The following is a 12916-nucleotide window of genomic DNA, read 5'->3' on the forward strand; positions in this document are numbered from 1 at the left end:
TTTCATTTTAATTTGCATCAGAAGAAGACTACTATTTTGAATAACATTACTTATGGGAGAAGGAAATGGCAACCCACTCCAGTATTCTTGCCTAGAGAAAGAATCCCAGGGATGGGGGAGCCTGGTGTGCTGCCGTCTATGGGGTCGCACAGTCAGACACGACTGAAGCGACTTAGCAGCAGTAGCAGCAGCAGGATTATTCACCACAACCTTTTATTTATTCTTATGAAGATTGCCTGTTTTTATCCTAATGCCCTTTTCCTGCTGGGATACTTGCTTATCTTTTATTAAACTTACTTGTATAAAAATTTTGCAAAGGAAAATAATTAGCCCCTCGTTAAACATCTTGCAAATACACTCTGCCCAACTATATCTTTAGTGATTCAAATCCTTCTATGGCGTATTTTTTCTAATTTTACGATTTTCATTTCTGTACCATCAAATTGATCAATCATTTCTTACATAGCGTAGAATTTCGTGTCTTCTTTTAAAGCCCCTTTCTAATTCCAGATAAGTACTGGCTAAAGTTCAAAACTATTAAATATTGATCATTACAGAAAAGTATCAATGAACTAAGAAAATTTTAAATATTTTATTTATAGGAGTGTGTATATAAAATAAAACAAAGTATTAAAAATTTTATTCAATGTTGCAGTCATCAAATAAATGCTATAAATCATTCAGAAATAAAATGCATGATGAGCACTACAGTAAAGGCCAAACACATCTGTTGACTTTTTCATTAATTAGTAAACTAAGGGTATCAAAACAGGCAAGTGGAAAGTAAATGTTGCAACTCCACACACATCAATAATTTTGGGCCTAGAGCTCATCAGAAGTCAATTTATTTTCACTATAATTGCATTAACAAACAATAGTTTTCTTATCTTAAACCTGAAACATGCAACAAAAATACTAGTTTTATCTTAATTAAAATAAACCACAATGTTTTACAAAATATGTAGTTCTTTATGTTGGTACACCAGTATGCTGAAAAAGACCATAATGTTTTGGAGTCAAAAGAAACAAGTTATGCAAGCAAGAACAATAAAGGAGAAAGCTTAACTCTACTACACTTAGCAACAAGACCAGTGTCTAATGACCAATCCTAATGACAGACCTGACCACATCTGTCTACCCATTACTTAACATCATTTGGTAAATCTATTCTCTCACTGTAACCACAGGGAGCTCCATTTGATGTCTTCTTTAATTATACATGAAGAAATATATTTAAATAAGAAATACATACAAATTTTCTTTAAAACACAAAATCAAGAGCACACAAAAGTTGACAGTCTCCTAAACAAACCTCAAATACATGAACAGATATAGCAGTATTTTAACAGATGTAAGAATCAATTAGTAACAGCACATTTTAAAATAAAACAGGCAGATTTGATATCTGACATATTTCCCAAGAAAAACCAATATATTATGGCTCTACTCCAATTTTAAAAGTAAATGTCCACTTTTCAAAAGTGGTTAGAAATACCTTCTATTTATTAAAGGAAAGCATCTGGCAATGAAAAACCAAAAATATATCTGTAAAATAATTTCAATGGTGAATCTCTAATAATACGGCTAGAATTTTTCTTGGAAAGATCTGCAAACAAACTCAACCCAAATATGCTCGGTATTCCTAATTAAAATGGCTAAATTGTTTGTACAAAAGTAAAATCTACTTACAAGTGAATCTGCATCAGGGCATTCCCTATTAAAACAAACAAAACATTATAAATATGCAACTATTAGGTCTGGTAAATATACTGTTTGAAAGTGTTTGCTTTGGTATTTAAACATAACTTTCATTTAAACCCCATTAAAGTATTTAGAGAAATCAAACCATGAATATTAAAATATACCAAATGATTTTAAAATTCAGACATTCTCCTTTAGTTATACAAGACAAAATAAAACAAACAGCTTACAAATATTTTTAAAACTTTTAAAATGACTTCTTTTCCATGAATTGGCACATGAATGATATTAACGAAGCTGTCAAGGATTTCTAGTGGCTTTTAATTCTTCAGGTAGAAAAAGATAAAAAAACCAAAAGCAAACAAACAAAAAACTCCCTTAAAGAAGAAAGTCTGGCTTTTAAAAAGCCTGTATTTACATTTATTGGTAAATAACAGTAACATTTTTAAATAAAAAAATTTTTAACTTACTCCCTTTGAAGTACTTCCATAAGGCAGATTATATAGAAGTGAAACCACTTTTCTCCAAATATGTTAAATAAGCAGCTAGACTTCCAGCTGGAATAGTTTCTAGTCTAATGTAATATGCAATTGAGCACTGATATTTTATCATTTAAATGATAAGCAAATATAAATCTGGATATAACCTAGTGAAAACTATTATTTTAAATCTAAAACAAAAGACACCAACCTTCTCAACTAAACAAATAAAGCCTTAAATATATAAAATTAAAGGCATTGAAGTCATTAGAATAAGGTTAGAAGAATTTATACATATACATTCTAAAACAAATTCACAAACAGAAATTAGAGTGTCTACTAAAAAGGCAGTGGATTAGGTATAGTCTTTGGCTTGACAGACTTAATTGAATATCATATCAGATTCTGCCACTTTAATAACAGTCTGAAAATGCAGACATTAGGTACACCTTAAGAGCTAAATGAACAAAATTAAAAAAAAATTAAAATATAAGATAAACAGGTAATCTGTATCAATTCGAAGACCAAGCACAAACCAGAACAATCCATAAGAACTTTCTTAAATAAAGATAAGATGGAGTAGACTAAAAGAATGATAAAAAGAGGGAGATGACTATCCTGCTCTGAATTCAAAAGGGAGCACCGAGGGCAAATGCAAATCCCACAGGCCTTTATATTTACTTAAAATTGTAAATGCTGAAAAAGGGCTTCCTTATTACTGGTAGATAATAAGGAATACTGTTATCAAACAAACCTATGTATACTCTGAGGAAATGACCAGAAAAGCTACTATAACGATCAATTCAATCCCGGTACAGAATCAAATCACTTAAGATGTTAAAACATTTCTAGTTCTTTTTTTTAAAGATAAAGTTGAAATATAAATGTAAGTGTAAAAGTTCCAAACCATTTATTCTCTGGCTTTAGGCCAGTATTCTCTCGTCTTTGTGGTAAAGCACTTATCTGTCTGCCTTCACAGCACGCGTGTGAGACCTGAAGATGAAGCCCCAGGAAGACCAAGCTCTGAGCAGGAGCCCTCGTACACAATTGCTGGCATTTCAAAAGCCTTCAGGCTATGAGAAGAAGCACGCCAAGAGCCTCGGGCATTTCAAGCAAAGTGAACTCTTAACATTTTTCCTGCCAAGCAGTGTTGACAGATGGCGATAGTGATGCAATGATTTAAGCGTTAGTTTTCTGACTTAGTATTCTTATTGATTAAAATATTCCAATATCCAAGTGGCCTAATGATCATATTGGGAAATTACTGATTATGAAAAACTATTTTAAAAACATGAAATACACAAAAATATTAGAAGCTCCCTAAATGAACAGCTGTGAAAACTGTCAATTACATAAACATATTAACTATTTATAATACAGTCACTAACAGATAAACTGGCTACATTTTAAAAATTTACTTACAAATCAACTGTTAAGACTTCAATTCCAATGTTATAAAAGAGATTAGGTTCCATCCCTTAGCAAAATACCCCCTTCACAAAGTTCAAAAGACATCTGCAGAAGAGACAGTAACTATAGGCATAAATCACTTTGCAAATAGTCTTAATTTGTTAAACCAAAATACCACTAGGGAGGAGGAAAGACACAGACATTTGGAATGTTAGAAACTCAGATAAGCATATAACCAGGGAGGAGACAAGAATACCCAAAGCACAAATTGTTCTCTTATATAGAAAGTATGACTGTCCATCAAAATATTAACTCTTGGGAGAGTTTTGCTGATTATGCTAGAATAGTAGTAGGGATTTTAAACAAATTTTCATTCAGTGTTACTGGATCAACAAATCACTTGAGATTTTACATTAGTCTCTCTGCAGTCTAAATCAGTTGAATAATCAAGCAAAGAAAAGTTCCTTTAATTCCAATTTGTCTCTGGTTAATCATAGTTTAATGACTCTCAACCCCCACTGTATATTAAGACAACACAAAAACTTTTGGGGCCTCACACCCAAAGAATCTCATTTAGTTGGTCTGAAGCAGAGGCTGGCATAGATACATTTAATTTCTCAGGTAGTTCTACTGTGTAGCCAAGGTACAAAATTTGAGTTAGTTAATAATAGTTTAATTTCTCATATGATAACTGTATTTCTCTGTATACCAATTTATTTTTTTTAAAGGTAAAAGAAGTTTATACTTCATCTTCTATCTAAAACATATGAATTAATATAAATGTTTAAAATGTGTTATGGCTTTTTTCTCCTTCATTTAACATTTTCCATTTATGTATACGTATATCACTAAGTTCCTATATGCTTAGAGTTGTCTTGAAAGATTTTCATCAAATTGTTGACCATGGAGCTGCTTTTAGGTTATTAAGACTTAGAACAATTTTTAGTTTTCACTGTACTTTTCATTTTTTTAATATGCATGTATCATTTTATAAAATAAAGGCATCTTTGAAGTTTCAATTTGAAAATACTAAAGCTTTCATCTTGAAATTTTAAAATAATATAACAGGTTAGCATTTTTAATTAAAACTAGAGGGGTTGGCAAATGTTCTTAGAAAAGTCTGTATTTTTCACACCTTAGCCATATATACTTTTGAGTTATTTCCAAAATAATTTTTTCTTTTCAAATTCATAATAATAGTTTTATTGTTATAAGACTATTTATAAAATATTATTTCTAAAAATGGAAAGAATTTTGACAATACAATATACTTACACAGACTCTGCATCCTTTTCCTTTTTAATTATTCCTGGTAAACCAAAAGTCTTTCTTTTCCTTGGTTTTATACCTTAAAATAAACATATATTGTTATAGAACATGACTCTTCCTGATAAACATATTAAATTTATGAATGCATCTTGTATCCTGACACATGATTTGCTCATAAATGTTGATACTAAATTTGGATGAAAGAAATGCAAGCATCAATTACTAAGCCCTAAAATTTAAATCAGGGTCATAATCTGTTTAAATTTTTCTTATGTTAATATAGCCTGTTATTCACCAAAAGGTTATACATAGAACTATCACTTGAGCGATGACATTCTCTCCTCCTCTAAATTACCTCAGGCAAATAAGCATCTGCAGATATCTTAAGACTTCAAAGAAAGTACATCATTCATTATAAGAGATTTGGTTATAAATGCAGGTCAGATCACGTTCTCTGTATAAAAGGTCACAAAATATAAATGTGTTTTAAATAAATAGATGACAACAGGTCCATTAACAGTATGACAGATATTTATAATATGGCATCTTTTGTACATGTGTTATCTCTAATAAAAACAATGTTGTAAGTGGATCCAACCATAAATGAGGAAAAATATCATTTCTGTTTTGCCAAATAAGGCAGTTCCTCGTCTTCCTGCATGACAGATTATTTTTTAAAAAGGTCAGTAATGCTATCAATTGTTAATAGAATTCAGCACTTAAAGCTTAGCTGCTGTTGTTCAGTTCCTAAGTCATATTCGACTCTTTGCGACCCCATGGACTGCAGTACACCAGGCTTCCCTGTCCTCCACTATTTCCTGGAGTTTGCTCAAATTCATGTCTACTGAGTCAGTCATGCTATCTAACCATCTCATCCTCTGCTGCCCTTTCACCTTCAATCTTTCTCGGCATCAGGCTCTTTTCCAATGAGTTAACTCTTTGGATCAGATGGCCAAAGTATTGAGCTTCAATTTCTTTATCAGTTCTTCCGATGAATATTCATGGTTGATTTCCTTTAGGACTGACTGGTTTGAGTACACCCAAGCTAACTTCCAGTTCTCTGGTAGCTTGGACGGTAAAGCATCTGCCTACAATGCAGGAGACCCAGGTTCGATCCCTGGGTTGGAAAGATCCCCTGGAGAAGGAAATGGCAACCCACTCCAGTATTTATGCCTAGAAAATCCCATGGACCTAGGAGCCTGGTGGGCTACAGTCCATGGGGTCACAAAGAGTCGGACACGACTGAGCGACTTCTCTTCACTTCAAGTTAACTTCACACCTTGTAGATGAGGAAACTCAAAAGCATTAGGTAACTAAGTTTTTGTAACTGTTATACAGCTAGTTATCACTACAATCAGGATAATAATCCAAATGTCTTAGAATAATGTACTTGCTTTCATGTAAAACTAATTCCCTGAACCATATATTTGTATAGCATATTACAATATTTTTAAAATAATTTTTTTCCTCAGAGTAGGTATTATTTATTATAAACATTTTAAAGAACTCTTTAAATTCTTTTCAGCTTTTGAGGAATCTTTAAAGATTACAGAGAACTTAAAATAATTACTGCTCTTAATCAAACAGCTGCTGCTGCTGCTGCTGCTAAGTCGTGTCAGTCGCGTCCGACTCTCTGCGACCCCATAGACAGCAGCTATAAAAAGTCTAGGCCCTGGAGCTCCTTGACTGCTGAAGTAATAACCTTACACACAATAGCAAACCGTTTCTCTAAACTCTTACACAGGTCTTGGAAAAAATCAAAGACTGCTTTCAAATTATTTCTAGCAGCTCACAAAGTGAGATATATAAAACACAACACACACACACAAACCCACAACAAAAACTGCAGATATCTCTTGGGCTTCATACTATAAAAAACATAAATTTAAATAGGAAGTGTTGTGGACCCTTTCTCCAATTCAAATCATCACCTATTTTGAATGACAGTCACATTAGCATTAATGCACAACCTTATTAATTACTGAAATGCTACCCATTGAAGAATAAGCAGTATACATCAATATGCAGTGATGTTTCTTATTTATAACATTAGAGTGTTTAAAGAAGGAATCAATGAAGAAAACATTCTCAATGTATATCTAAAAACAAATACATGTTATATTTATCTTTTAAAAAATACATATTCTAACACAGTATCCTTTGGGCAAACTTATTTGTAAAGCAAACATTAATACAACAAGCCTTTAAACCACATTCAGATTTTTTACATCACTCCCTAGACATGCTAACACCAATGGGCAGCAGCCTCTCTCTTCAGTAAACAGAAGCTACCAGCTAGCTGCCACACATTACAACTAGTCAACTTACCTTCAACCGCACTAGCAGGGTCACATTCTTCAAACTCAATAAGGCCTAAAAAGAAAAATGTTATTACATGGACAAGTACTGGTTAAAAAAAAAAGTGACAGAAAACAATCAGATGGGATCCCATTACATCTTTTTAATGATTCTGAAATGTTTCAGAGTGACCTGATGTTAATTAAAATATCAGCAATAATTTAAATATCAAATAGCAAGCATGTTCAGTGTTATTAAAAAAAAAAAAACTGTGACTGGCCCATTATTATGACCACAATTTACTGCAAACCCTTTATATATGATGCCACACAACTTGGGGCACAGAGATCTAACATGTAGTTGGGAGCCTGTTGTATGTATAGTTGAGAGAAAACAACAGTAAGAGGCAGTTGCTGAATCCTTGGTTGCGCTGGTGGTAAGACCAAGGGGCCAAGACAGCAAACACTCCCAGAATGGAAGCCTGGGACCTTGCTTGTTCAGTTCACCACTGCACCCTAGCAAATAATGTCTTCCATGAATATCTGCTAGATAAGTAAGTGAATTAATTACATACTAACTAAGAGGTGATGCTGAAGTCAAAACCCAGATCTATCCATACAGCAGGTCAAAGAATTTAAACTCTAGTTTGCAGGCAATGGGAAGAGCTCTCATGTGAGAAAGTGATACACATACACCCTCCTGAAAGTGGTCTTATATACAAATTAATTCAGCACTGGTACGAGAGATAGACTGCAGAGAAGGGGACAAAAATAAAATGGAAACCAGCTGAAAAACAATTAAAATAGCCTGAAATGACAGGTGTGCTGAGACTAACCTTAAGTGCTATAAAATGTGGTATCTTTCATATATGTAAAATACCAAATTATTTAGACAGTAAATAAAGTAGTGAACAGCAGGAATTATTTTTCTATTGAAATATACATAAAATGAATTATCAAACTAAAATTTCACATTCCACTAAATTGTCTCTTTAGCCCTGTTCTGTAATATACAATTTTATGCAAGTCCAGTTTTTTTGTGAAACCATTTTTAATTTAATAATGGTAATTGGTACAATCTGCTACATCAAGAGATTTTTAAATAGAGCTTGAAGTAAAGAGTGCATAAGAGATTTCACTACTCATCCTTCTGATATGTTAAGCTTAACTGTAACTATGTCCAAATTCATGATCAGAGTTCTTATAGGTCATTCCATTATGAAAGAAAACTACTAACCAACAAGGAAAATTTCTCTACAAGTAGGAGCATCTAAAACTATTGGCTAAAATGTCCTTCTTTTTACCTCTAAGTCAAAGATTTACTTCCTCAGTTCCAGTTTCTATTCAAATAAAGTAGATTAACATTTAGTGATAAGCAGAATAAAAGTTATAAATGTGCCGATAAACAAGGTCTTAACTAATTAATTAGCAATACATGCCCTACTGGGGCATTCTTATGGTAAACATCATTTGGCTAAAATGAAAAAAATACATTCACTACTTCCATCCAAAAAGTTCTTAAGAGTCAGAAAATGGCCCAATTAAAATTTCAAGGACTTCAGGTCCACTCTGTAAATCTGGAAGCTTATAAATTCATTAAATGAAAGGGTAATGAGCTTGGTCTTAGAATCCTTTAAAGGCCTACACTAATAGTTTACAAAGAGATGAGAACTGAAAGACTAATAAAGGTAAGGAATTTCAGTAGTATGTGCATCTGATAAACAGCCATCTTTTGCTGTTTAAGAATTATGAAGAATGAAAAATCTCTGCCTAAATCACCAGCAGTTTATTACATATTATTAGTTTTATCACTTCATAATAAAGCTTGGGAGACTATAACCACCCGTAAAAAAAAAAAAAAAAAGACAACCAGAAACATAGTTAATCCAAAATTTTCCTATTATAAGCACATCATTTGTGCCCAGTAACTATTTACAGAATCTCTAATACTCAAGCTATAGGCTTTTTCTAGGGAACAAAACAAAACAGCAATACCAAATTGCATTATTTACAATTTTAAAAAGCAGTATCTAGAAAACCTTTTAAAACATCACCTGAGCAAATACAGGATATATTCTTTTAAGATCTTTGGATGTCTTCAAATATGTGAAAACAGTAAAGACATCCCTTATCCCTATTAACATCAATCCTTTCAAACAAAACTCTACATTTTTTCTCACATTTTTACCCAGACATATCTTGATTATTTTTCCCTTTATCTTTTTTAAACATCTTCTTAAAATCCATCTGGAACAGAAAAAATATTCAATAAAAATAAGCTATTCAAATGACATTTCTGCAATGTCAGATGCGAAATCCTTTCAAATTATAAACTATATATTAAAAAAATTGACTTCCATCCACACATAATCTCTTTTATTAAAACAGAAATACTAACAGTTTCTGGAACAATAAAACTAAATATATGCCCTTAAAAAAACCATTAAATCATGCATGAAGAAGATTTTCCCTTTCAAATGGCATACGCTCCACATGCTGCTTCACATGGCAAAGCTTTGCGTGCCTGGCTCAGTGCCAGTTGACAGCTCAGCTGGATATCAATGCACATTCTGACCCCCCTTGTAGCATGTCACTTCTGAACTGTTTCACAAGCAGAAAGTTTATTCAGCATCTCTCCCAAATGCAGTCCACTGCCCATCATTCTGCTGTTTAATCATAAGACAAGTTACTTTTTTTGACAGTACCAAAGCCAGAGTGAGAGTCAAAGAATAGTTTGCTACAACTGGAATTTCAATTGTTTTAGGCTCAATTAATTCTGTTGTCAAAATAAATAACTGCTCTTAGTACTTAGATTTTATGCTGGGCCACAAGGGCAATTTAGTTTGTATAAAAGCAAATAAGACCATTTTGGTTCTGCCTCTTGATGCTCTTTTACACATTATCTAAAAATGCCATCAAGAGTTCAATTAAATGCAGAAGAAATTAAAGGCAGACCTCAAAGAGGGCCAATGATTCTTATATATGATGCTTTAATCATCAGGTAGGAATAAATTGTTGCTAGCAAGAGAAAAAGTCAATAACCCAAACAATTCATCCAAATCTAATCTGGAGCAAAACTTTAGGAAATGTTACAGGAGGAAAGAATTTATTTAACACTAATCTTTAATCACTACATGTATTTTGTGGAACGAGGTAGCGTATTAAAAAAATGTGAAACATTTAATAGCTTCCATTGTTTTGGAATCAATTCTAAATCTCAAGCCATCAACAAAATTAGCAACTTTGTCTAGTTATAAACTGGCCCCAAAACTCAAATAGGTTTGGGCTACCTAAATCAAGTAATTTACTACATATACTCAACTAAAACCACAGATCACTGGTTTTATCTAGAAGCCAAATTAAAACATACAAATATGCCCAGACCTCAAAGTTTAACAAAAAGTGATGATAAAGAGGGAGGGATGAGGAAGAGAGGAGGGAGAGGTGGGGAGAGAGGAGGAAGAGAGAGAGACAAAGGGAAAGGTGGGGGCGGCTCGTAAACAATGGGTCAGTGACATTTTCAAGCTTGCTTCTGGGCTTGTGGACCGCAACAGAGCCACATTCCTACGTGTCTCAGATGCTGAACCAGGAAAGCTAACAGGAAAAAGAGCACCAAACTCTAGCTTGCGGTGGTATGCAAAGGACATGGAGGTTCAGGTCCTGGTTTTGCTACTTGCTTGTTGGCTGGTTACCCTGGACTAGTTACTTATCTTTCTAAACTTAGGTCTTATCACTTTTATGAATGATATGGAGGGGTGATAATATCTTTTGCCATATTTCCTTCCTCTTTCTCTATCTACACATATGGCAGACTAGAAGGACATGCACTCATTTTCTCCTACGAGAACTCCAAAATTGCAACTCACTGCTGACCATCGACAGGAGAAATGTTGGATCCCACCCAAAAAAGATACCCCACGTCCCAGGGCAAAGGAGAAACCACAGCAAGATGTGAGGAGGAGCGAAATTCCGTTTAAAATCAAACGCCATACCCACTAGAGATGCTTGGAGGGCTCAAATAAAACCTTGTCTGCACCAGGACCCAGAGACCCCACAGAGAGTGAGACAGACCTGCCTTTGAATGTCCGGGTGTCTCCTGGGGAGACACTGAACCAGAGTCACCAGGGAAGCACCACAAACTGCCCACCAATCTTACTAAACTATAGTTTCTAATTCAGTAAGCCTGGGGTAGGGCTTGAGCATCTCCGTTTATGACAAGCATCCACTGATGTAATGCTGCAATTTCTCAACAATTGGCTGCATGTTGGAATTGGACAAGTTTTAAAATACAGTGATACCAAGGACCCACCCTTCACCAATGACATCAAAATTTCTGGGATAGTACAATGTCTGTACATTTTTTTAAAAGAGAGAGAAAGAACTAAAAAGGAAAAGGAAAATATTTTCAACAAATGATTCTCACAGGTAGCCAAGGCTTGAGAAGCAGTGATAAAGCTAATTTAGGAACCTTGGTCTCAAATAAAAAGAACAGGTTTTTAACCACAGAATTTCAGCCACTGTAAAATCTAAATTATCACCGAGTTCTCCAACACAGCATCTTGGCACTGAAATACAATCTCCCCCTATATCCAAAATCTGACACTGCTTCCATTCTCTCGACTGAGTCATGTTTTCACTTTCTGGGATCCTAATAAAACCTTTAGGAATTAACACTCTGCTTGCTGTAATCTCTCTTCTCTGGGAATTTCCCCTTGTTCACAAGTGGAACAGCAGCCACTAGTGAGACCTAGTGAGAACTGACTGAACTAGAAAGAAGATCACCCCAACCCAAGATTACCTAGACCAGGTTGTTTCTGGTCAAGAAAAAGGACAAAAACCTGGGTTAATTCTGAGCGACGGATACAATTAAGGGACAAGCGAAAATATCTAGAATTTACTAAGAGATCACCTTACATAAGGTACCTGGAGAAGCAAAGAAAGCCATTCTGCAAAGAAAAAAAAAAGCAGTAGAAATGCAGGGACTTAGCAAAGGAAAAATAATACCTAGTATTTCTACTGGTTTGGGTTTCCTTCTGTAGCCTGGCTATATTCCTGATTTTGAATCCTTGGAGTACCTCAGTCTCTTTTCCATAAACTTCCTTTTAAGGTCAAGTTGATTAACTTCTTTTACATACTGCAAAAGGAACTAAAACCCTGTCTTTATTCAGATGCACATGTAAAAACTATAATGAGCTTCCTTTAGTTTTGTTTTTCTTTACTTCTTTTTTTTTTTTTTTGATCAGTGTTTATACATTGAATAGGCTTCCCTGATAGCTCAGACAGTAAAGAACCTCCCTGCAATGCAGGAGACCTGGGTTCAGTCCCTGTGTTGGGAAGATCCCCTGGAAAAGGGAATGGCTACCCACTCCAGTGTTCTTGCCTGAAGAATTCCATGGACAGAAGAGCCTGGCAGGCTACAGTCCATGGGGTCGTGAAGAGCTGGACACAACTGAGCAACTGAACATGCACATACATTGAATACTTTTAATGGTTACTTCAAATTAATGAACTAAGTTTTCCTTAAAGTCTGCTCAAAACAGTTTAATCTTTACTTTACAATTTAGGATTATGATGATGATGATCAGTTACTGTGCTGTGATATGACCACAGATGTAGTTGGTGCAGGCTATCAGATTAACTGATTTCTGAATCCAAGAACAGCAGAACCAACTTTTGGGAAAAAAAATTAGTATTGTTATAAGTTACACAGTTCTAATGTATTATCAAGCTTGCTACCATCTACATTAAAAAGTACATTCT

The 12916-nt window shown here is 34.2% G+C and overlaps 1 protein-coding gene across 1 annotated transcript in view; it reads right to left on the reverse strand.

Moving 5' to 3' along the window:
• The window catches only part of FCHO2 (FCH and mu domain containing endocytic adaptor 2), a 117303-nt gene that overhangs the window by 44197 nt on the left and 60190 nt on the right, over window positions 1-12916 (reverse strand). The window contains 3 exon segments of the mRNA XM_052659367.1: window positions 1690-1714; window positions 4866-4938; window positions 7188-7232. Of these exon segments, the coding sequence (XP_052515327.1) occupies window positions 1690-1714; window positions 4866-4938; window positions 7188-7232 (143 nt within the window).

This window comes from Budorcas taxicolor, chromosome 20, assembly GCF_023091745.1.
Source record: "Budorcas taxicolor isolate Tak-1 chromosome 20, Takin1.1, whole genome shotgun sequence".
Lineage (NCBI taxonomy): Eukaryota > Metazoa > Chordata > Mammalia > Artiodactyla > Bovidae > Budorcas > Budorcas taxicolor.